The 26826-nt window shown below is 39.5% G+C and overlaps 1 protein-coding gene across 1 annotated transcript in view; it reads left to right on the top strand.

Annotated features, from left to right (window-relative positions):
* The window catches only part of ADAM19 (ADAM metallopeptidase domain 19), a 76287-nt gene that overhangs the window by 17988 nt on the left and 31473 nt on the right, over window positions 1–26826 (top strand). Inside the window, exons 3-6 of the mRNA XM_081319542.1 lie at window positions 615–685; window positions 20573–20651; window positions 22973–23049; window positions 26333–26525. Coding sequence (XP_081175668.1) covers window positions 615–685; window positions 20573–20651; window positions 22973–23049; window positions 26333–26525 — 420 coding nt within the window. The remainder of the gene's footprint in view (window positions 1–614; window positions 686–20572; window positions 20652–22972; window positions 23050–26332; window positions 26526–26826) is intronic.

Genomic DNA, 26826 nt, shown 5'->3' with positions numbered 1-26826 from the left:
ACATGCAGAATCATAGCTTTGAAGGAGATGACTTAGATTATCATGTCATACCCTCTACTCAGTAGAGCAATCCAGATAGAAACATCTCTAACAGATAATATCAAGTTTGCACTTGAACACATCTGGTGAAGAAGAATTTCCACCTCTCTGGGTAATTGTTTCCACTGTCAAAATGCTGGTACAGCTAGGAAGGTTTTCATCACAATTAGTAAGAAACTGTCTTGCTGCAGTAGCATGGTTAGGAAGGCATGCATTCAGTATCATTGAGCTGGAATGCAGGAGTTGAATTTTAATTCAATGTTCATCAGAAACTGACTCCAAAAATCAGCTTCTCACAGTTTTTCTCTCTTTTTAATTGTAATTCAGTGTACCATTTGCAAGCACAGAGTAGATTAATGGATTTGAAGTATAGTATCAACTGATCAAGAAACCTATGTCAACAGAAGTAAGGAAGAGCATGAAGCTATAATTTGAAGTTGGCTTGCTCTGAAATTTGAATCCTGAAAATTCAAATGTTTACCGAGACAGCAAAGGAATGGGTGTATGTATCCACAATGCTTCAGTGTATGGATATGTATTGATTTGGTAACTGTTAAATTTTATATTCTATGTAGCATCCATTGAGAGCAGAACTCAGGATAACAGCTGAAGGAAGAAACTTTATTGTGGATGTTGAAAAGAACGAGTAAGTACTTGAAATCTTATTGTCATAAAGAAAGGTATAAATAGTCAGACAGTGCAGTGCTTCAGACTGGATCTCCAAATATTGCTTTGGGGCACAGGTGTAGCCCTTCCCTATAATACTTTGAAGTAGCTGTGACTTCTTCCAGGATCTCAGAGCCCTAATAAGTGTTTTTTTTAAATTCATTAAGCAAAAACATGAATGTCTTTTAGTAAATGTGGTCTGGCTGTATTAAAATTGCAAGCAATAATACATGGTATTTATTACTGTAAAGTAGCTTCAGTATTTGCATATCAAAGCAAAAAAGTGCGATATCAACTTCTCAGCAATGAAAATTAGCATAAATTCTAGTATACTAAATGAAAATTAGCATGAACCTTCATTTGGGTTCTTAAGAAACAAAGAAAGGTAAATATACATGCATTTGGGCAATGAGAGAATAGCATTAAAAACATTTAGTCTAATCCTATTATGAAGTGTGCATCTAGCTGCCAAACTCTCCCTCCACAGAGAGAAATTTTCATCCTGTTTCCTAGTGATTTGGATCTACATCCTAGTATAAACATGACTCTCTGACCATCTGGCCTTAAATTTCCAGCAATATTTCTGAGTTGTATAAAGCAGTACAGGCAAAGCCACTGATGCAGCAGAATTGGAAGAAGCAAAATCATAAGCAAAATTTAGTCATATAGTAGCATGGAGGACAATGATATAACCACCAGATATAATGAAAGATAATGATATAAAAGCATCCTGGGAATTAACAGTGCTATTGCCATGCAGGACTTGCTCTCAACAGGCTAGCAAATATATGCAATCTTTACTTTTTTAAAAAAATCCCATTTATATCCCGCCCTTCTCTGAAGACTCAGGGCGGCTTACAATCTAAGAAGCACAAATCAATGTGCTTAGCAATAGCCTTCATTCTATGTATATGCCTGCTTATTAGGGCTTTCGGGGGCCCCCAAGCGGCATTTTTACAAAGTCAGCTTATTGCCCCCAACAATCTGGGTCCCCATTTTACCTACCTCGGAAGGATGGAAGGCTGAGTCAACCTTGAGCCTGGTGGGACTCGAACCTGCACTAATTGCAGGCAGCTGGTGTTACTTAGGGAGGCATTAGCCCACTGCTTCACCAAGGCTCTTGCCCAGTAGGCTCACAATTCATCCAAACGTTCAAACATAGCCATTCAACTTTGTAAGGGATTGAAAGAAACAATCGATATGGATTCATAATTTTGTGTACTGTATGCACATAAGTACTTTAAACTTAACCTTGTGTAGATTTGAAGTATTCTATACATTAGCTATTTAGTTTTTTGCTAGTAGAATTTTTCTTATTTATTTATATCCCACCTTTATTATTTTTTACATACAACTCAGGGCACAGATGTATCTATTACACCTTTTCCCTCCTATTTTCCCCACAGCAACACCCTGTGAGGTGACGTGGGCTGAGACGGACTGACCCAAAGTCACCCAGCTGGATTTCATGGCTAAGGCAGGACTTGAACTCACACTCTCCCCCTTTCTAGGCTGCTGCCTTAACTACTAGACCAAACTGGCTTATTCTAAACAAGAAGTTATTGAACCCCTTGGCCATCATCCAGATATTCCAATACCACTGATTTTGTAATTTTAAGACACTGAGGTAGGGGAAGAAGGAGATTTCTTTTTTAAAAAATGCAGTGGTTGGAACATAGAAAAAAATCCGTAGAGTTTGTATATTAAAGGTAAAGGTAAAGGTTCCCCCGCACATGCATGCTAGTCGTTTCCAAATCTAGGGGCCGGTGCTCATCTCCGTTTCAAAGCCAAAGAGCCAGCGCTTGTCCGAGGACGTCTCCGTGGTCATGTGGCCGGCATGACTAGACGCAAAAAGGCGCATGGAACGCTGTTACCTTCCCACCGTAGTGGTCCCTATTTTTCTACTTGCATTTTTACGTGCTTTCGAACTGCTAGGTTGGCAGAAGCTGGGACGAGTAACAGGCACTCACTCTGTTACGCGGCACTTGGGATTCGACCCGCCAAACTGCCGACCATCTGATCGACAAGCTCAGCGTCCTAACCCACTGAGCCACTGTTTCCCTTACTGAGCCACTGCGTCCCTTGTTTGTATATTATAATAGGTTAAAAGTGAGGAGAAGATAGAAAGCCCAGCGTCAGGCTAATCAAATATGTAGACTAGAGATGGGCAATTTGAGGGTAAATGGCCACATTTAATATTTGTAGAAATACAGAAATTTAGGGCTTTGATGTGCTTCATAAGTATTGTGCTTATGAAGTCAGCCAACGTTTTCCATTTTATTTCTGGGTCGTTCAAGAGACATTTTGAGGTACTTGCTTTAAAAAAAATCCCCATGAAAGAAAATTGTATTAAACCTTCCTTAAAGTACATGTATTCTGATGGCTAGAGCTGAAATCCTGTGCATAGGGAACAAATCCTGTCGACCACAGAGAAGCTTGTTTAAGTATTAGGAAACAGCAAATAGTTGCGAAATTCTCTTTACCAGCAGATGTGCTTGATTTTAGCATCTGTTCAGAACAGGATCTCAGTTGGTATATCCCATGAAACAGGAACATTTATCTTCTCTATTTGGAGACCATTCCCAATCTGGCAGCCAGACTGGGAAGTTAAAACCTCTACAGCTAAGGATTTATTATTTATTTTGGTATTAAAAGTGAGGTATGAAATAAGCATTTTTCACACTTTTTTAAAACTTTGAAGTCATCTGAGTCCAAACCTCATTTGGCTGGGATCCAAAGAATTGGAGCCAGATGGAAAAAGGTCTTAACCTGTCATGTAGCCATGAAGCAAAGTCCCTAGTTCAATAATTGGGTTAAACGCCCAGGCCCATGAACCCCTAGCAAGTCCAGTTGCTGAGGGTGCTCATACCCAGAGGACAATGCATCATCACCATCAATGAACTTGATAGCTTTTTCAAAATTCCAATGAATATAAAGATTGGCAGTAAAAAGAGGTAGGGACAAAATATGAGGTAGGTCCAGGGCAGAATAGTAGCATTCTGGAAGGCGATTTTGGATTCTACTTTATTTGAGGCTATTTGAAGATATACTGAGCACAGTCTGACTAAGATTAATTTACATTTGCCTTGATATTGCCAGCATTGTGTCAGTACAAAGCACATTTAATTCCACAGGAAGTTACTCTTATTTACATACAATCTCTGAATCGATTCCCAAACACCCGGTGCACTCAGTTTGTTTTTCAAAAATGGGTTGTTGAGATGTTTAAGTTCTGCAGCTGTAAAACAGAAAGCCCAGAGTAGAAGGATATCATGAGAGTATAACATTGGCCATTATTGTCAAAGAGCATCAGATGTTCACAGATGTGTTTCAAAGCATAATTTTCTGGAAGGAAAAAAGAAAGAAAGAAGCCAGTCCTCTGACTGAACTTAAGGAAGTCTTGAAGTTGTGATAAAAACAAATACACTGTTGTAAGTCTGTGTTTAATAAGAATTAATTGCTTTAGGTCAACACTGGCCATCTGCACAGGCCAACTGGGGACACGTTCAGGAAGGGAAAGAGAGGATATTGGTTTAATAATGGAGGCAGTAGCATCTTCAGGGGGTGGCAAGGGAGGTTAGAGTGATACAAGTGGAATCCTGTGACTTGATGCAAGATTTGTCCCCTTTTTGATGCACATTATTGTGTCCTCCACATATCCCAAAGGGGCAGAGTTATAGTTCAATGTTGCTTTTTTCATTGTGACCAAGGCTGCAAGAGATTATAGATGCTACTGAATGGTTGTGATTAATCATTTTAAAAATATTTATTTATTTATTTATTTATACATACATACATACATACATACATACATACATACATACATAATTGTATGTTGCCCATTCTAAAAGCCTCTAGGCAGCTAACAGTCAACAGTTCTTTAAAAGCAAACACCTAAATCAAAATACAGAAAGAACATTCATACAAACCAAACAAGCAAACAAACAAAAAAGGCAGAAACCACTGACTAGTGTGTTGTAAAACATCCTCTTTCTGACTTATTGGAAGAAGTGAGTTTTAGCAAAATCCCAGACAACCTTTTACTTTTGATAGGCCCAGGAGACAGGAAATAGACCGAATCTGCACTGGGAGGAAGTTTAAAAGAACTGGGGCACTAATGGAAAAAGCCCACCGTTTTCTGACAGCAACGAGGCCTGGAATTTGTCTGTATGATCTGGTTGTACCAACAGATAAATACAGAAAAAAGCAATCCCTCAGATAAGCAAAACTGGAGCTGGGTAGAGTTTTATACAGGTATCCATAGAAGAGGTTATCTGTAGCTCAGGGTTGAAAATGAGGGGTCCTTGATGCTCCCTGAGCTTGGTTGTTGTCTTGCAGCCATTTTATTACCAACCTAGGTAACTTCATCAGAGAGCATCAAGGACTCTTCTTTATACAGGTGACAACCACCACCTTGAATCATACCTGAAAGCCCATTGGCAATGAATGGAGTTCTCAAAGCAGAGAGGAAGTTGAGGAGCACACGTTCATCACTGCCTTTTTCAAGAGGCAACTGGGCTTTCTTGTTTTTCTTTGAAGACATTTCACTTCTCATGCAAAGAGCTTCTTCAGCTCTTAGCAACGTCTTCTTCATCCATGACCTGGATGACTGAGAATCTCCATAGACACATTCAGCACTGTTTCAAGTGCCATATTTTGTAGTAACTGTAACTTCCAGCTTTCAAGGGCAGCCTTATGTAACTCTTTACACTGTGTCCTGGGGATGATCAAAGCATGACTGACAGAGCCTCCCAGTCGAATAATGGTTGCAACTGGTGTATCAGATGTAACTGTGCAAAAATCTTCCTAGTCGCATCTGTCACCTGTTCCTCAAAGCAGGACTTGTGAGTCTAGGAGAATTCCCAAACTCTGAACCATCTTTGAATCGGGGGACAAAGATGGTGCTTTCCTGGAATGTTAGGCCCAAAAACTCAGAGCCAATCTCTCCATTGATAGATTAAGCTTGAGTCTCTTTCTCCCCATTCAGCTCCCATCAGCCTCTAGGCATTGGATCAGCGCTTCTCTCGCATTTGCTTGTTCAGCGTGGAGCTGAGATGTATACAGGAAGTCCTTAGCTTAGGACCATTCAAAGTCATGACAACCTTGGAAAGTGTGTTTTACAGGTGCTTTAAAGCATTTCTGGCCCTCATAAAATGTCATGCCAGCCCATCCACTCCTCCCCCGTGACCATATGATGTCCCGCAGCCACATGACCACAATTTGTGACTTTTTTTGCTAGTTTATTGCAAAAAATACTTGTTTCAGATAATATATTAAAAAATGTGTGATTCACCTAACTACATGATTCAGGTTTAACAACCACATGATTCACTTAATGACTTCTGTATCAAAAACTGGGTCCAGTCAACTTAACTTAAGACCAATATGATTTATGAGGGCAACTCAGAAATAAACCTCCGTTTGGTTATCAATGACAGACACTCGCAGATACAGAACTTTTATTATGCACATTAGAAAACTCCAACATTACATTACTTTTCAACATAGTCACCATTCAAATTGAGACACTTGCCATAGCATCTTACAAGGTTTGAAATTCCTTAGTAGTAGTTGCTCAGTGCCAAATCTGGGCTATGGGAGTGTGTGATCAAAAACATCCCAACAGAACTGCTTCAAAAGTTCTTGGGTGCGTCTAGCAGTGTGAGGGCGAGCATTATCCTGCACCAACACCACACCGGAAGTGGTGCCATAGAAAATCCTGCCAGATGTGAAGATGCCAAAGGAGTACTGCTAGTGAAGTTCATGGAGCGTGGTTCAACCATCAGTTCAGAACTCTACAGTGAAACGTTACGAAAACTCAGACAAGCCATCCATAACAAGTGTCGGGGTATACTGACTTCTGGTGTGGTGTTGGTTCATGATAATGCTTGCCCGCACACCGCTGGACACACTGAAGAACTTTTGAAGCAGTTCTATTGGGATGTTTTTGATCTCACACAGACGCACACACCTTATAGCCCAAATTTGGTGCTGAGCAGCTACCAGTAAGGAATTTCAAACCTTGTAAGATGTTATGACAAGTGGCTCAATTTGAATGGCGATTATGTCAAAAAGTAATGTAATGTTGTAGTTTTCTAATGTGTATAATAAAAGTTCTGTATCTGCGAGTGTCTGTTTTTGATAACCAAATGGAGGTTTATTTTTGAGTTGCCCTCATACAACTGAAATTCTAGTCCCAATTGTGGTCGTACACTGAGGACTATCTGTAGCTGAATATCATTCACATATTGATGATATCACACACAGTGTTGACAAATGAATTCTCATGGTGGTTCAGATTCCAATAATCTAATCTTGTCTTTCCAATTTACTTCTTTTTTAAAGGAATTTAAGCAAAGAAATCTGTTTTCTGTAAACTGTTTCTAATAAAGAATGGACAATAACCAGAGCCTCAGTTTTGAAAACCCAGGACCAACATATACTTTTACTTTTATTAAATTTGTATACCGCCCTTCTCCCGAAGGACTCAGGGCGGTTAACAGGGCATATATAAATAAAAATACAAAAATTAAAAAGGAATTAAACAAGTGCCCAGTTAAAAATTACAATAACAATAAAAGACCCATTAAAAAACCCTAACGTTCCCCATCAGGCCAGACCAGCTAGTTCAAATAAGTGGGTCTTCAGACCGCGCCGGAAGGAGCGAAGGTCCGATGCCATCCGGAGCTCAACCGGCAGTTGGTTCCATAGCGCCGGAGCGCCCACAGAGAAGGCCCTCCCCCTGGGGGCCACCAGTCGACATTCCCTGACCGGAGGCACCCTGAGGAGGCCCTCTCTGTGGGAACGCACAGGGCGGAGGGGAGTTGACGCCGGCAGCAGGTGGTCCTCGAGGTACCCCGGACCCATGCCATGTAAGGACTTGAAGATCATAACCAAAACCTTGAATCTCACCCGGAAGACAACTGGTAACCAATGTAGCTCGCGGAGCAAAGGTGTAACATGGGAGTACCAGGAAACTCCCAAGACAACTCTCGCGGCCGCATTCTGTACCAGTTGGAGCCTCCGAGTGGTCTTCAAGGGAAGCCCCATGTAAAGAGCATTGCAGTAGTCCAGGCGAGAGGTCACGAGCGCATGAGTGACCGTACACAGGGCATCCCGGTCCAGATAGGGCCGCAACTGGTGCACCAGGTGAACCTGGGCGAAAGCCCCCCTAGTCACGGCTACTATATGGTCTTCCAGAGTAAGCCGTGAATCTAGGAGGACTCCCAAGTTGCGAGCCCTATCCATGGGGGGTAAGGACTCACCCCCCATAAGAAGAGGTGGAATATTTTGAATGCACAGAGTGCACAGCCACTCAGTCTTGTCAGGGTTGAGCTGAAGTCTGTTCCTCCCCATCCAGGCCCGAACCGCCTCCAGGCAACGGGACATCACATCGAGGGCATCACTGGGGTGGTTTGGGGTCGAAATGAAAAGTTGGGTATCATCGGCATACTGATGATACCCAACTCCAAAACCACGAATGATCTCACCCAGCGGTTTCATGTAGATGTTGAACAGGAGAGGTGAGAGGACCGACCCCTGAGGAACTCCACAAACGAGAGTCCTAGGGGTCGACCTCTGCCCCCCTGCCAACACCGACTGCGAGCGTCCCAGGAGATAGGAGGAGAACCACTGAAGAACTGTGCCTCCCACTCCCAATCCCCTGAGACGCCGCAGCAGGATACCATGGTCGATGGTATTGAAAGCCGCCGAGAGGTCTAATAGGACAAGGACAGAGGAATGTCCTCTGTCCCGAGCCCTCCAGAGATCATTCACCAGAGTGACCAATGCCGTCTCCGTGCTGTACCCGGGCCTGAAACCCGATTGGAACGGGTCTAGATAATCCGCTTCATCCAGGACCAGGGGAAGCTGATGCGCCACCACACTCTCAACAACCTTATAGTGTTCTCCATGAGGCCACATTGGTTTTATGTATGCCATTAAACTTTCTGTCAAGTTAGTGCTGTGCAGGGCATAAATGCTGCTGCAGCAGTTTGTAAAAGCATAATTCATAGCTTTTAGTGGTGCATGATCCCAGTTGCTCATGATTTATTCAAGAAACCATAGTTTGAAAATGTATGTATGAACTTAGACATTAGTTTGGAAAAATCTTATCATCCACCAAAATCGCTATCCAGTTCACCTAGAACCAGGCTATCCATAATGTAAACCAGCTACAGCAAGTATTATATCTGTAATATATGTAAGTTTAAACACTGTTCAATGTAAGAAATACTAGTGACAGCTCCTTTGACAGCTGACAGCCGTACACGCGGTTTCCATTGACAGCCCCACACACGGCTACAAGTGACAGCTGAATCTGACAGCTGCACATGCGGTCCGCACGGATTGGAGGAAACCGAAACGGCGGGAAATATCCTAAGGCGGGGATTGGACAGAGACTCACCAGCTCTATATAAGGGGGGTTCACACTTGCTTGTCGTTCCTGTGAGGCAATAAACAGCTGTTTGAGTTGAAGCCTGCTGTCCTTGAATCTGTACCGGGAACCCGCCGCAATACGCTACAATATCTGCCATATATCATGTGAGATCTATCATCTAAACTATTCTGCATTGTGTTATCTGAATGATATCCAGGAGACTGGGGGAGGTTTGCCAACTTGATCAGGGCAACAACCCAACTCAGGAAAACAGTGCCTAGGTTCTTACCTCATGCTGAACCATCGTGCATTTGCTTGGAGTTTCAGAAGTTGTGTGAACCCAGCCCGTTGTGGCTTACTCATTTTGTTATGGCTAGCACTATGTGTAAGCCAAGTCAATGTGGAAATGCATGAAGGCAGTCTGAATACTATTCTTCCGCCTGCAAGTTTTGTGAAAGAAGAAAGAAAAAAGACACGGAGGCCATGGCTCTTTGTGTTTCCTGAAGTTTCATTGTGAAGGATGTTTGCCCTGAGATGTGGCATTTTGCCAGAAAAATTCCTGAGTAGCCAAGATGTGATGTAATTAACTCCATGACTAGACCAGCTGGCACAGGAAAAAGTCCTGGCATCCAGCTGTATTCAGAGATCTAATTTTAGAATTACTGTAGTTTGGAGCACAAAACTCCCTCATTGCCAAGCATACTGTACCCTTCCTTGTGTCAGGGCTACTCTGAATGTCCTCCGGAGGTGGACAAATTCGACTGTGCTGTTAATCATTGTCCATCATTTCCTGCCTTGCGGTTTCCTTTCCAGTGTTTCCTTTAGAGATTGGAAAGGGGAAAGATTGTTTTCAAGTTTGGCTTTGGGTCGGCAGGATAGCAGAACTTTTCTCTGCAGGGATGCCCTCGCATTAACTTTTGCTGGTAATTTCCTAGATGCAGGGATACTAATGGAGGCTAATGATTGGATGCCTTGACCCTTTCCTGCAGAGTTTGCAAAGACTATCTGAATGGTCAGAAGAAGAAAGCTGCCACCTGAGAATTTTTAGTTCATCTTCCTTCTGGAATAATGATTTCATTTTCTGGAGGCCAGGCAAGGAAGCTTGTCTATCTAAGTTATCTGTTCCTCATTGCAAAATTTCCTGGGAGGGAAGTATGCTTCCTTCCTTTCCTTCACTGGTGACTTTTTGGCTCTGCAGTTTTACAGTGCAACCCCTTTGAGTGATAATAATTTAAAAGAGGGGGGGGAGGAGAGAGAAGCAAGCATTGCTTGAAAAGTTGCATTCTTCACAAATAGGAAGATGCTGAAGTAAAGAGGATTGAAATCTCTAGCTTTGGCAGAGCATGTTGAACATCAGCATCTAAAAAGGATGACTTTATCCTCTTTTTAGCTTAGGGGCTGGGTGTGTTAATGAAAGGGTGGCTTTCATTCTTAGCCTCTCAGTGATCCCAGATCAGCAAAATATAGGCTGAAAGATGTCAGTGCAAGCAGCTTGTCTAAAAATACAAGCTTGAAACCATAGTATAATAAATTGTGTGGATACAGCAGATAATCCTCACTCATACAGGTGATTATTTGCCTATAGCAAAGAAGCATTGATGTTCCAATCCCACACAAAAAAGGTTCCCCTTGAAATTACATTTTTCAGGAGAGTTGGTTCATATAGTGGCCGTGACTAGGGGGGCTTTCGCCCAGGTTCGCCTGGTGCGCCAGTTGCGGCCCTATCTAGACCGGGATGCCCTGTGTACGGTCACTCATGCGCTCGTGACCTCTCGTCTGGACTACTGCAATGCTCTTTACATGGGGCTGCCCTTGAAGACCACTCGGAGGCTCCAACTGGTACAGAATGCGGCCGCGAGAGTTGTCTTGGGAGTTTCCCGATACTCCCATGTTACACCTTTGCTCCGTGAGCTACATTGGTTACCAGTTGTCTTCCGGGTGAGGTTCAAGGTTCTAGTTATGGTCTTTAAGTCCCTACATGGCATGGGTCCGGAGTACCTTGTGGACCACCTGCTGCCAGCGTCAACTTCCCTCCGCCCTGTGCGTTCCCACAGAGAGGGCCTCCTCAGGGTGCCTCCGGTCAGAGAATGTCGGCTGGCGGCCCCCAGGGGGAGGGCCTTCTCTGTGGGTGCTCCGGCCTTATGGAACCAGCTGCCGGTCGAGCTCCGGACGGCACCGGACCTTCGCTCCTTCCGACGCGGTCTGAAGACCCACTTATTCGAACAAGCTGGCCTGGCCTGATGGGGGGATTTTAGGGTTTTTAATTGGTTTTTATACTGTATTGTTTTATTGGGCGATTATTTAATTCTCTTTTTAATTTTTGTATTTGTTATTTATATGTGCCCTGTTCACCGCCCTGAGTCCCTCGGGAGAAGGGTGGTATATAAATTTAATAAATAATAATAATAATAATAGATTTGACTGCAGGTTAATCAAACGTGAAAACTAAGTCTGCAATGATTAAAAGTAAATGTTGTCTTTGATAGATGAATCTTGGTTCTTGGCCATTACCTAAGTCTAGTATTTGGTACTGAATATATGCAGTCATCATTTTGTATTTCATAAATTCCAACACTTCCTTAGAGAGATAAGATGGTTTTACAGAACAAAATTCCTCTCTGCCCTTTTAAACAAATACACATGTAAGAAGAGCTGTGCTAGAACAAGACCTACCAGAGAGTTCCATAGAGAATTGTTCAGTATGAAACAAGGATAGGAAACCTGGTACACTCCAATACAGCACCCAGCGCCCCTCAATGCTGGGAATTGTAGTTCATTAGTAACAGGATGAATGTAGGTTTCCCATCTCTGAAAGGTGGCATATTTGTAGCCTTCCAGATGTTAACCAACAGTTTCTACATCCTCAGCCATCCTGACCAAGAATGAAAGATTTCTGGGACATAACTTTTAAAAAAAAATAATAATTTGTATACAAAAATCAGCAGGTCTCAAACCAGAGGAGGTATCTGGTATGGTATCTCAAGTTCTTCTGGAAGAGACTTTATAACAAGTGCTTGAAACTGCACCCTTGCCTGAAATAAAGGGATTTGTGAAAATAGCCTTGGTCTATTATAGTCTTCATCAGTTCTCCAGAGCTGTTGGGTCTACAACTCTGAAAATGTTTAAGTAGCATGGCCTCTGTCTCTGCTGTCTCAGAAGTGCTGACAGTAATAATATAATTTAAAGGACTTTTGAGATTTTCTGTATTTTATGCCAGTTAAGATGTTACTACCACCCATTCTCAATCACTAGGTACTAAAGAGAGTTGCTCAGAGTCGCATTAACGGTGAGATGGGTGAAATGTAAAATTAATAAATAGAGATGTTCATCACAGATGGTAGACTTTAGATTGAGATAAGGAATGGATGACATTTTCGAACTGTCAGAAGTTACAAATCTAGGCATCCCAGACAACATAGTCAATGAAAAGGAATATTGGGAGTTGTGATTCAAGAACAGCTAAAAGCCCACAAATTTCCCAACTGTGTCCCGAATAGTCAGAGATATTGTCAGTGTTATGGATTTGTACAGGATTTTGTTGTCTTTTAATTGTGTTACATCAAATAAAGATCTCACCTTCTTCCATCATGGAAGAAAGAGTCTCAAAAGGCTCTTGTCTTACATAACTGCAAGAAATAGACAATCCTGGGTCAAAAAGCAATGTTAACTTAATATGAACATAGTTGAAACAACATAGTCAAAGCAAGGAAGGTTCTGAAGGAAGTTTCAAAATGTTAAGTAACAGGCATTGGCAAATTTGATAGAAATAGGATTAATCAAGTTACTTCATAGTTTTAATGTCAGATTGATACAATCATTGTTTTAGTGCTTGAATTACTTCAGGCAACGGCTTTTATTCCAGAAGCTTCTGGTTTTCACTGGCCACTATTCATAATCGTTAAATTGAATTATGCTTTGTGACTTGTTTTGGAGGTATAATTTACTCTGGAGATATGGTTCCTCGGTTCAGATACTCTGAACTGGCTACTCTTCCAACAATCTGGTGTTTCTCAGATCCCCCACTTTCTTCTGTTAAATGTGGGGAAGATGTCTTTGATTTTGTATTGGAATCAGAGTGTAGGATTGGGAATGGTAGAAGATTATTCTGCTGAAGTATATCTACAGCACGTAAACAAGCTCATCTTGTTTATTTCCTGTATGTTGGACATTAGTATGTAGACAATGAAGATTATGAACTTTGCCTAATCAGTATTGTTCCTGAGTTTTCACTGAGTAGTGCAATCACATGTACTATTCCCAGATTAATCTCAATTAAGTTATGAATAACATTGAAACCATAGTTGAAAATTATTGAGGTAAAAAGAGTTAATCCACCCTATCCCGAAACCTAGAAGAATAGCCTTGGAAGTATGGAAAGCTGAGTCAACCTTGAGCCCATCAGGATCAAACTCCTGACTGTGGGCAGAGTTAGCCTGCAATACTGCATTCTAACCACCAGCGCAGTGGTTAGAAAATTTGTCTTAGGTATGTTTATCCGTTCTGATGAGGTTTTCCCTTGTGTAAGAGATGATGAACTCAGTAGAACAGTTTTGCAACAAAGAAACTGTGTGTGTCTATACTGGCATACTGGCATTTTCTACCCAAAATTTCCATCTGCCTCATTCATAAACTATTTGCATCCCTTCTCTTCACATTGTGTTAATGGCGTTAATGCCACAAAATAGAAACCCCCTTCACTGCAGGCGCCTTCGTTGCTCCATCCCCTACTCTGAAGATGGAGGCTTTGCTCGGAACAATGGTGTCATTGACACAGTGGAGCATAGCCAAAAATGTGCTGAATAGGGCTGGAAGGGAAATTCAGCCTTTAAAACATCTGTATGTTGTGGCTACAGGCCAGGTTCTCGCTCATTCTCTGGATGGGGCTCTGCTCCTGAGATTTCTACTGTAATGAAAAGTGGCAACAGCTGTCTGCTTTCAGCCAACATCTGTATTTTAGCAGAAAGGATGCTAACTCTGCAGGCCACAGTTAAGCTATATTCACCACACAGTGTATTCTTTCAGTGAAAAAAGAATGCAAACTTTTGATCCTAATAATCCTAAACATGCAAACTTGGAAGTTAAGTCCTACTGAAATTAATTGAGCTTACTTGAGAATAAACAGGTCTGAGCCCAAACTTTATATAATTCACGGTTATTTTACCCTCTATTTGTTCTTTTACCTGGCGTTTTATTTTTCTCCCTATGTTTTTTCAGATGCACGTCCAGCTAAACAAAGCAGCTGCAGCAGCTAGAGATAAAGTCAGCCATTGCTATTTTCTATGATTGCAGCACTTCAAAAAACAAATATAAAATTTACCTTATCACTTTGAACAGTTTCCTTTCCCAATCAGTGTGGTCAAAATTAGGTCACTGGTTGCGTTGCTGTACTAACAGCAGTTTAAATAAATATTGCAGGTAGTCCTTGACTTACAACCATTCGTTTAGTGACCATTTGACGGCACTGAAAGAAGTGACTTACACCTGGTCCTCACACATACATACATTGCAGTAACCCCATAGTCACGTGATGAAAATTGAGGTGCTTGGAAATCAGCATGTATTTGCTACATGTTACAGCATCCTGGGGCCATGTGATCCCCTTTGCAACCTTCCCAACCAGCTTCTGATAACCCAAATCAATGAGGGAAACCAGATGCTCTTATTGACTCCATGCTTCACTTCACAACTGCAGTGATTTGCTTAACCACCATGGCAAAAATAAATTGCAAAATCCAATTTCTTAGCAAACGATATTCTGGTCCCAATTGTGATTCTAAGCTGGGGACTACCTGTATTTGACTGATCGGATTTACAAAAGGAAACCAGTGACCTTGAGGACACAGATAACCTCCAAATGGCCTCAAGGACTCTCTAAAAGAATGCAAATGACCAGCTTTCTGCAAGGAGTATAAATCTTTCTGTTCCCCACCACTCAGTTAGAGCTGAAGAAGCTTCTTGGATGAGAAGTGAAATGTCTTCAGAGAAAAAGAAGAAAGTGTAGTTGCCTGAAAAAGCAGCTTGGGGACAATCATGACCTGGATGACTGAGAATCTCCATAGACATTAGGTTAAAAAGGAAAGATTAATTATAGCAAAAAAAATAAATAAAAAAATTCATAAGCTCTATTAATTTATACTTTAATTCATTGATTGGCCGTGAAACACCTATCAGATTCTCCTATCAAAATTGGGAATCTCTGTAACTTTGGCCATCTGAAGAACAAAGTGATTTTTAGCTTTTTTTCTTTCTCCTGTTTCTAAGATTCCGTTTTTTTCAACGTAAAGAATACAATATATAACTTCTGAAAAAGGCTTCATCCTGAGGTTAAGTCTAGCCCCTCTTAACATTCTTCACAGATATTTTACAGGTGTAGGAAGAAGAATACAATTGCAATTTTCACAAAATGATAACCCCCCCCCCCCAAATATTTTGGCCCCAGTTTGAGAAATCTGCTCCTGAATATTCGGGGAAGAGCATGTTGGACATTGTTCACTGTCTTTAAATATAACACATAATTCTTGGGACAAGAAGCAAGTATTTATCTCATTGGTTAGAGACATGGGTATTAGAGTAATTGGTACAGCGACCCACTTCTTTCAAGTAATATTTCATCATTTTGCAAAAAAGTTATGGTTTTGTGTCTTTTGTTGTGGCAGTTACATGCAGGGAAACCCCCATGTACATTATCTTGTTCTCTCAAAGAAAAGCAGGATACATAGGCAATAAATAAAAGCAGCAAAATATCTGAAGATGGGGGGGAATCTTAAATACAATCAGTCAGTTGAATGATTATGTGCCATCAAGTCATTATCAACCACATAGATGGATAATAGTTTGTCCCTAATCTTCCAATAGTGCACTCATCAGTCTAACATCAAAGATCAAACATACTTAAGGGGGGGGAAAGGAAGTGGTTCATTTTGTTTCAGGAAAATAGTGTAAACTATCACACATAGACCACATTGATCTTAGTTCCTCCAAACTCATTAGCCACATATTCATAAGGTTTGCCATTACATACATTTTTGTGGTAAGATAACAAGGAAATGGATGACTTTGAATAAATAGGTACATCAGATTTTATCATGTTCTTCAGGGAATAAAGACCACAGTAGCCATCATCATATTGAAATAATTAGTCATTCATCTCTCTATGGAGATTCTCAGTCATCCAGATCATGGTTCCAGTGAGGTCTTTAGTGGACTTTTTTACATCCACAGTCAAGAACCATTGTTGAAGAGCAAATTTTAAAGTTACTAAATATGCTCAGTCCCAATGACCTTGGTAGATATCTATAGGTTTGCATTGCTCATTTATTTCCACACTAGCTAAGAATTGTTAGTATTGTATCCCTAGCACCAGGTTGAGAAAAGCTAACATAAGGCTTACATTATAGAATAATTACTGACCCTGTTGCTAGAGAATCAGCTTAGTGTAGTTCATGAAGTTGTTTTGTGTAGTGGATTAGAAATTGGAATAGTTTAAATTCTAATTCTGCCTTAGTCATGGAAGTTAGGTTAATGTAGGCATTCTCTCTCTCTCTCTCTCTCTCTCTCTCTCTCTCTGCCTTAGGAAGAAGGTAGTAGTAAACTACTATCAAAAATGTTGCTAAGAAAACTTGGACTTGTCAATTTAATTGGTAGACTGATTTAAAGGTACATTCACAAATATACATTTTCTTTGTTAGCATTAAACATTGGTTTGTATATCTAAGATTCTGCATCTTGGTGGGCATCTACCACCCAGCTCATAATGACCCTGGATCAGTGGTGGGATTCAAATATGTGAGCAACTGGTTCTCTGTGTGGATGCCATTTCCGGAAGTCCATTCTGGGCCTGGGTAACAAAAAATTAGTTACTGGTTCTGCCAAAGTGTTGCGAACCGGCTGAATCCCATCACTGCCCTGGATGGCTTCCAATTGTCAATGAGAACTCAGTAATGGGACAGGAAACAGACACCTTTTAAAGTATATGTTTAGTAATGAAATGAACATGTAGTGCAGCAAAATGATTTTTTTCAAGGTCCATCCATTTTTTATGTGTTCAGATTGTCTGTGGGCTGTGAGCCAAATGAGCTCAGAGGTAATGATAATGATGAGCATGGATAGAGATAGAGCACTAAGCAGTAAGCCCTTTCTATCATTAAAGTAACAGCTTCCTGATGACCCCAAGTAATTAGAGGGGGAGGCTGGAAAGGAAAGTAACCAGGATACCCGAGAAGAAATACAAAGATGATGGGCAGAAAGTAGGGTGGCAATGGCTCAGCGACAGAGTAGTTATGGTGACATGGGAGATGGAGGATCCCCTTAATTCAGAAATAACATTTGAGTCCCTTGCCTTTTTTCTTATTGCAACCAGTGTCTATGCAGCTTCTTTCATCTACTAGATTTTCCTACTGAATTCTGACATCTAGTAAGCAGATTGTGTTGTATAACAAGAATTTTGGAATTACTTTTAGGATTATAGAGGTATATTAGTTACTAATAGTGTCTTCTGATAATTTTACTAGGGAAACAAATGTTTTTTTTTTATTGAAAAGTTTTACAATACATTTTATCTTTAACAATCCCTCCCCCCCTCCCTCCACCCAACCCTTCCTAACCCTCCCTAGCCCTCCCCCCACCCCTTCCCCCCTCCCCGACTTCCCAGAGCTAAATACAAGGTATAAAAGTAAAAACAATCATAAACAACCATATGTTAACAACAATAAACTATTAAGTCTATCGCACTCTAGCTCATATAAAATGACTACAAGCAGTACTAATATCACATAAAAAACTTATACAAATACTAAATGAAACTTTTTATTTTTATTTTATTTTAATTCCATTTATATCCCGCCCTTCTCCGAAGACTCAGGGCAGCTTACAAGCTTAGCAGTAGCCTTCATTCTATGTATATGCCTGCTTATTAGGGCTTTCACACACCCCCAAGCGGCATTATTACAAAGTCAGCTTAATTGCCCCCAACAATCTGGGTCCTCATTTTACCTACCTCGGAAGGATGGAAGGCTGAGTCAACCTTGAGCCTGGTGGGATGCAAACCTGCACTAATTGCAGGCAGCTGGTGTTACGTAAGGAGGCATTAGCCCACTGCTCCACCAAGGCTCTTTTTAGTCCCATATTTGTTCTGGATATAATCAATCCACTTTTTCCACTCCATAATATAACGTTGTTGCGAATGGTCTTTCAAATAAGCCGAAATCTTTGCCATTTCCGCCAGGTCAGAAACTTTTAAAGTTCATTCTTCTATAGTCGGCAGTTCCTCCTTCTTCCAATATTGACCTACTAAAAGTCTTGCTGCCGTAATTAAGTTCAACATCAACTTAGTGTCCACGACAGTATTATCCGTAGTTACGCCCAATAAAAACAATTGCGGACAAAACTTTATCCTTTGCTTAAATATCTTCTGCATATTCCACCAGATTTTAATCCAAAAAGCTTTAACCTTTTTACATGTCCACCATATATGAAAATACGTTGCGTCTTCTCCACCACATCTCCAGCATTTAGGTTGATAATTCGGATACATACTTGCAAGCTTTTTAGGATCTAAATGCCACCTATAAAACATTTTGTAAAAGTTCTCTCTTAAGTAGGAAACAAATGTTGAATGGGTCAACTAAATGTTGAATGGGTCTGCTATAGGATTTGGGAAGTTATTACTCCATCTCCAGCTTTTATTAGATTTACTTATTATATTTATTCTATAATTGATAAAAGGATAGTACTATAGAAGTGGAAATGTGTTCTAAATTATTTCTCAAAAGTAACTTTAGAGGGGAAAAAGGTCAGCTTTTTAGTTGTTAAACTGACAGTAGTAAGACAAGAAGAGACTAGAGCTAAGTATTAAACTTTACCCTTTTCATATTTTAAAATATTGTACATAATGTTTTACTTTGGAGTTTCATACAGACCTGATAAAAGTGTATTCCTATGTAAGGTACATGGCATTTCTGACAGAGATGAGATATTGATTAAACTCAACTTGTACAGATGGTATTACTGTCTAAAATGTTGGTTATCCTAAATTCTAGTTTTAGGATTTAAGGAGCCCTTGATGAATCCTTTATTTGCAGAAAGCAAGGCATACAAACTGAAAATTCTTTCTCTGAGATTACATTTTAGGCAAAAGGAAAATGGTAACAATATTAAAGTGGTTGTCTCTCATCTGGGAACAGTTTTAGTCATCTTGATAGCATCCCAAAATCTGTTTTGACTATTGTTAATGTTAAATTTGTGTTACTAGATAGAAATCAGATGATGCAGTTTTGTTTGTTCCTTGTAAATAATCCCAATATTTCCTGTTTCTTTTACTGTCTAAAGAATGGCATCATAGGCTGGAGAACAATAAAGGGAAATGAAGGGATAGAAAGACAATATAAGGAATATATAAACAGTATTAATTGTATATATAGTGCTCTTAATAGCATCACACTGTTGAGGTACAATTCAGCCATTCTCATTTGTTTGAGACCTGAAAGTTGGAAGAGAGCAAAGATATTCAAATAAGATTCAATTATGGGTATAAATATATGGGTATATATAGAAAATGTAGCATATTTGCATATACTTGAATAAGCAGCTATGTGGGTAATAAATAAGCAGGTTCTGAACCCTGAACAAATGTAGATCATTGAGACTCAGACATAATAATAAAGTTTAACTGCATTTAGTTTCACTACTCCACAAAGCAATCTTGACTCAACCATTCTCCTGGCCACTCTTTGCTAATTGCTAATGTCGTTTTCCAGACAAGAAATGGCAAAGAAAATGATTGATTTTTGAAGATGCATGCTGTCCAGACCCTTGGTATCATAGGATATATAACTGAGCTTATTTTGCAGTTTTGTTTGTGGCTGTTTTGGTTAACCATAGTCTGAAGATGCAACATTAACAAAGAGCAAGGGAAAAGCAAAATTAGATTTGTTAGAGTCTTACAACGAGAGGATAAAAGCTTCCATGACTGATCCATTAACCTGAAGTTTTTCCAGAGCACATTTGGTGTACAAAATACTTAAGTTTCTCTTATCTTTTCTATGAATTCATGAGGTGAAGAATCACCAACCTATGGAAGGCTAATGACATGAACAATCATATGTTTATAGAATTATGAATGGTACAAAAGGAGTGAAGAGAGAAAGACATTTTTCTTTCCATCTCATATTGCATTATGCAGATTGTTGAAATGTCAGATTGGCCACAGGAAATCAGATGTCCAGCACAGTTTTAGGAAGACTATTTTTTCACCTGCTAAATTGGTTTTACTTCATTTTGCCATTTTTCTTGACACATAATGTTGACATTTATTAATCATTGTCACAACTTTAATCTAATTTTTTCATGAGTCTGATTGGTCACTTTTGCTAAATGTTAGAACTGGTTACTGAGGACATAGTTACAAGATTTCATTGAATATTCAAATAATATTAATATTATTTTTTTCCTCCACCCCATCCTTCTCTGTTTCTTCATTTTTGTTGGTAGGGATCTCTTTGCACCAGATTACACTGAAACTCATTATACTAAAACTGGAACAGCCCAAACTATCTTCTTGAACAAAACAGTGAGTATCAAATGTAATTTGATGAGACAAATCCATTTGAACACAAACCTGGTTCCAACTTTGATAGGCTTTACACAGAACAAGTCTTGATTTCACCCTGAAAAAAATGATTTGGAGGCACAAAAAATTAAAAAAAAAATCAAGCGAGCAGTTTCAAATATACTCTGTTTCAAAGCTGGGGAAGTAAATAAAGAAACATTCATTGGTCTTTTGCTTTTTTCCAGATGAGTTCATTGCTAAGTGTAATGATGTAATATGGAAGTAGTGATTGAATAAGAATCTGATGGGGGATTTTTGATAGTGGCTGCTACAGTTTTCATTTCTTCACTGAGTTATCTTTCTTTGAGTAAATATGATAAGCCACTGTATTTTTTTTTATTTCTTCACTGCCCAGAGTAATTTTGGAGTAGTATTTAACATTGAAACTTCAACAATAAATAAATACAATTCAGATGAGGCAGAATACTTAAAACAGCCAAAATAGAAATAAGTTCTATTCCTTTTCCAAACTGTGATTTTATTTTAAAAAGTAAAACTCTTGCAATTTGCTACATCCCACATTAGCAATTTAACAAATATTGTTTCACAGAATCCGCTGAAATGTTGAGTGAAATTGTTAAGTGCAATGATGAAGAGCACCGCAGAGCACTGCTGTTACAACTGCAGTGATCCATAACTACGTACGTAGAATTAGCTTGCAATTTGGGTGTGGCCCTTGAAATTCCATACAAAATTGGCAATGAACTACATTGGTGTCTCTAGTGCAGTGCTGTCTTGCAATGATATGCTGATGGCCCCCTGAACTATAGTGCCAACCCCCCACACCCCAAAACACTAGAACTATGCAGCTGAACTAATATGAAGCCGTGCTATAATGTGCATTCTTTCTGATTGCCATGTTTTGACCTCTCAACTTGCACTTTCTACTTGTGTATTGTCTTTTTATGCTCTAGCCCAGGCATGTCGCAGGCATGTCAAACCCGCGATGTCACATGACGTTGCGCGACGTATCGCGACATTTCCCCCATTGCCGGCAATGGGGTGAGCACGGTTTGGGCATGATGCATCTGGCCCACAGGCCAGCAGTTTGACATGCCTGCTAGCCCATGCCCTACATCATATTATTATTATTATTATTATTATTATTATTATTATTATTATTATTATTATTATTATTATTATTATTATTATTATTATTATTAATTTTATTTGTATACCACCCTTCTCCCGAAGGACTCAGGGCGGTGAACAGGGCAGTACTTGTTAAAAGACAAAAGACAAAATACAAAAATACAAAAATTAAAAGAGAATTAAACAGAATGCCTATCCCTTGCTTTTTTCTGCAGAGGACTCTTCCTGTTATAAAACTAAAAAGATTGGCTATAATCTTTTCTTTTGCCTCAATAGCAAAGCTCCATATGTGAAAATCCCAGATTCTAAATTTGTGTGTTGTTTCTACCTGGATGTGGTCCAGGAGCTGACCTCTCAACTTCTGCTTTCTGCTAAGTGGGATCTGAAAGCTTGTTATCCTCTCAAGGCCTTCCAAAACTAACTTATGCCAGTTGGCTCTTGTCCAGCCGGACCTCTCTTATAAATTAACTGACTGGGAAAAATGTAGACTGTCTAGCAGCACTTCAGATAGGTTTACAAATAAGTGTACATAATAACACCTTTCTTCTTCTCTTTACTGTAGTTTTCTAAAAGAGGCTGACTGTGCAAAATTGTAATGGCTGTTGGGTTGCGGATTTTTTTCTCCCATTTGCTAGTTTTCATAATGGAATTCTATGTAGTATAGTTTTATCATTTTGCAATATGTTGTGGTTTTTCATAAGAAGAAAACTGTAAAATACTAGCTACCCCAGAAGTCAGTAAACATGTTCAGGATATTTGCAATTCAGGGTTGAAATGAAGGGTGCTTGGTGCTGTCTGAGCTCGTCCATAACATAATTTCTGGCATTGTCCAAACCTTTTGCTAAGCCATGTTCAATTTAAATGTTGTTTATTGGATAACTACAATTGCTGGGGTTTATCAAGACAAAATTAACTGTAACTGTATTATGGTTTAGACCAATCTGGGACACCCAGCCATTATGGACAATTCAGCTATAAGTTTTTATTTTACTAGGGGTGAGTAGAGGGAAAGATTGAAAAGCCTTCCTATCTCCAGAGGGTTAAATAAGCCATAATAGCGTCACTTTTATGCCTTTCATGCCTACTTTTCATGTAACATTGACGTAGATCCCTACCAAAGGAGCGGGGAAAGATAAACGAATCTGCAGAATGAGATTACTTGCTCTTGACACTTCCTTTCACCCTCTCAGGATAATTGCTTTTACCATGGAAGAGTGAGGGCCATTCGTGAATCAAGTGTGGTGCTCAGCACATGCAGAGGTCTACGGTGAGTTTCCAGCTCTTTCATGCGTTCTCTGTCTACAAAGTAACATTTGCACAATCTCATAATTTGCTGTTAAAATATAGAGTGATGACCAAAGGACTTTAAAAATACTAGATGAATCAGGGGTCTTCAAACTTGGCCCTTTTATGACTTGTGGACTTCAACTCCCAGAATTCTTCAGCCAGCGTGCCTGGCTGAGGAATTCTAGGAGTTGAAGTCTACAAGTCATAAAAGGGCCAAGTTTGAAGACCCCTGAGATAAATGAATAGCTAAATAATGATGGACAAATGAGAGCTTTTCTCTGCATGAAGCTCTGCTATTAAACCAATATTTCTGAGGATGATCTCAGAAGGAGTCAGTAAGCTTTATTTCTACTCTTCCTTCCAAATACCACAAGATAGGGAGGGGCTGCTTTTGGCAACAGGACTGCTGCTGCTGCTCCCTTTCCTTCTCCTCCTCCATCATCACCAACAACAACACTAGGGACTACACTGAGATGATCGCATTCGGGGGTGGGGGGTACTGATACACTCATTTGTTTTAAGAAACTTGACTTTAAAAAAGAAGTATCCAGCTACACCTATTTTACTACTTTGTAAAAAAAAAAGCTGCTTCAGAGTTTTGCAGCAAATTTTTCTAAACTAATTTTAAGAGGCTTCAAGGGCCATAAAAAAAGAAGATAGACTAGCTTCACATAACTCACAAGTTGGAAGTTAATTATCCTTACTGTAAAAACAAATATGAATTTGTATCTCCATTTTCTGGGGATCTATAGAGTCTTCCTGTTTGGCTTATTTGGAATAAGATAATTGACTGTCTATCCCAGGGGTAGGCAACCTGGGTTCTTTTATGACTTGTGGACCAACTCCCAGAATTCCTGAGTCAGCATGGCTCAGCTTGGAAACCTCTCCCTTTCCCCTCAGCATGGCTGGCTCAGGAATTCTGGGAGTTGAAGTCCACAAGTCGTAAAAGAGCCAAGGTTGCCTACCCGTGGTCTAGCCCGGTATTATCCATCTTAACTGATAGCAGGTCAGAAGAATTTGGGGTAAGTGGGTTCTTTTTCCAAGCATCCCTGGAGACATCAAGGATGAAATCTGGAATTTCTGTATACAAAGCAGGTCTCTTCAAAAACAGTACAAATAATCCCCAGTTCTCACAAATGCCAGGATCTTTCCATTTTCATTCATTCTTACCTTTCTGCTTCTTTAGCCTGATACTATTTATCTCAGAACAGTTTTCTGAATTTTATTTTGGTCTTGTGCAGAGAAGAGCAACAAAAATGATTAGAGGTCTGGAGGCTAAAACATATAAGGAAGGGCTGCTGGAATTGGGTATGTCTATTCTAATGAAAAGAAGGACGAGGGGTGACATGATAGCAGTGTTCCAATATCTCAGGGGCTGTGAATGCTCCAACACTGGAAGTTTTTAAGAAGAGACTGGACAGCCATTTGTCTGAAATGGTATAGGGTTTCCTGCCTGAGCAGGGGGTTGGACTAGATGACCTCCAAGGTCCCTTCCAACTTTACTATTATGATTATGATTAATATTTGTAGCAATCTTGCAAACATCTGATCCTTACTATAGTATGAAGTTCTCACTTAGTAATGGGATTTTGTAAAATCCTTGGATAGCAATGAGCCTTTGCTGTTGATTAACATATGCTAATTCTAGAGTGCACTTAAGAAATTAAACACATTGTTTTTATAAACAGGACTTGGTTTCCTTTTGGTCACTTCAGGGCCTATTGAAAGCTGGGCTTCTGTCCAGTTAGGAAATAGCTTTGGCCATTTTTTTCAAATCCTCAATAGCCTCAAGCCAAACTTAATGTAAACAAATTGTCTGGGTTTATAAACAAAATAAAGTCTGCCTTTTATGGCTGATACACAAGGCCTGCACAAAATAGAAAGCATCACAGGTGCAAGGTGAGTCACTTTGATCCATCCCTCCTTTTTCAGGTGTTTTGGCCCTGGCTTCAAAATTTCCAACAAAAATTGTAGTTCATTGTTGTTAATTTTTTGATCGACTGTACAACTGTTCCATATACTGGCCATTCTTTACATTGTTCTAATATCAAAATAATTTGGGATTCCTGGTAAAAAACTGAAGCTAAACTTTTGCATATATTTTTAGCTCTTATGGGAAAATAAAGCACAACTAGGAAATGGACTGACCACAATAATTTCTTGCTTTGTAAATTGGTTTTCATTAAAAACCCATTTGGAACTCAGTAATTATTTCTGAATTATAGCATTTATAACAAATATAACAAATATAACTTAATATTTAAATAAAGCAGTTCTATATGTAAGTGTTTACCTGAAACTTAATATTAGCTTTTCTGTAGAAAACAGGAGTAGGCTGTGAAAACAGCAATATTGACTAAAACTCATTCCACATATATGAAAACATGCCAGGCAATAGTGCTATTAGCTGTTGATCACACTCTTATTTTTTATTTATTTATTTATCTATTCCCATAGCTACTTACCTTACAGACATGACTATGTGGTGTAACATAAATAACTGTAAATGAATAACATATAAATATTCCATATTTTTAAAAAAGCAATATTATTAAAAGACTATTTACTGGCAGAAAAACATCTGACTAAAGAGAGAATTTGGTTTTTCAGAGGCTGATCTCCATAATAGTTTGCAATAGTCTTCAGTGACTTAGAAAGTCTTCCTTCCAGAAAAGACTGAACTTGAAAAAAAAGAGACACTACTAATTAATTTGTTTATTTATTCCTTTGTTTCAATCAATTTATATGGCTGCCCATCTCACAGCAGTGACTTTGACATAAAGTTAAAACTCGATTTTAAAAGAACAACTAATAACAATAGCAGTAAATTGACATAGACTGGTTAGGTTGCTTAGACCTCTGTATTTTAAAGGCCTTTCCATTTTATCATGAAGCCTTTCTACTTCCATTACTAATTTTACTTTAAGATTCTTTTGTTCTCTTTGTTTTATTGTAATATATTCAATATTAGTCTCCTTATAGCCATTTAATAAAGTGGAATGGTCTTTTGGGGGGTCTTAGAAATAACCATGTCTTTTCTTTGTTGAATTCAAAATTTAAAATCCAGGATTTTATTAAAAGTCCTGGTTAGCTTTGGAAATCAAGAATAAAATGGGCTTAGCAACTTTTCAACATTACTAAATGTCACTCGTGTAAATACCAAGTCTGAACTACATCTTACTAAATTCTGCTGTTGTTCTTTTTCTTTGTTTTAGCTGATTTGCCTTCCCTGCCTTCTGATGGTTTGTTGAATTGTTTTTCAGTGGCCTTATACTTATAAGCAACAACATCAGTTACGTCTTAGAACCTCTTCCTGATAGTCAGGAGCAGCACTTAATCTACAGGTCTGAGCATCTCAAAGTTCCTCATGGAAGTTGTGGAAATGAGCATTTGGAATCAAAGGTGACAGATTGGCTTGCAGAGTTGACAGGCCGAACTGAAACACGTCACCACAGGGTATGTCTGAGTTTTGCCTCTTATCTTACAGGGTGTAGCAACATCAGAGTGAGGGGGGAGAGTGGGAGGGAGTGAGGAAAAAATAAATGTTGCTTTTTTCCAGCTTTCAAATTGCTCTACGTGGGCTATTTCAACAATCATTCAATCACCGACAGTTAGAAAAAATAGGCTAGTTTATTATCCCAATGCTAATGGATAGAAAGCTGAAGCTGAAAAGTACAGGTAGTCCTTGCTTGTTGACCACTCTTTAGCGACCTTTTGAAGTTGCAACAGTACTGAGCTAGTAATCAGTCATGTGATT

This window comes from Vipera berus (genome assembly GCF_964194415.1).
Source record: "Vipera berus genome assembly, chromosome: 2".
NCBI classification, from domain to species: Eukaryota; Metazoa; Chordata; class Lepidosauria; order Squamata; family Viperidae; genus Vipera; species Vipera berus.
The sequence above is the reverse complement of the archived record's forward strand: the minus strand, read 5'-3'. Positions and strand labels throughout refer to the sequence as shown.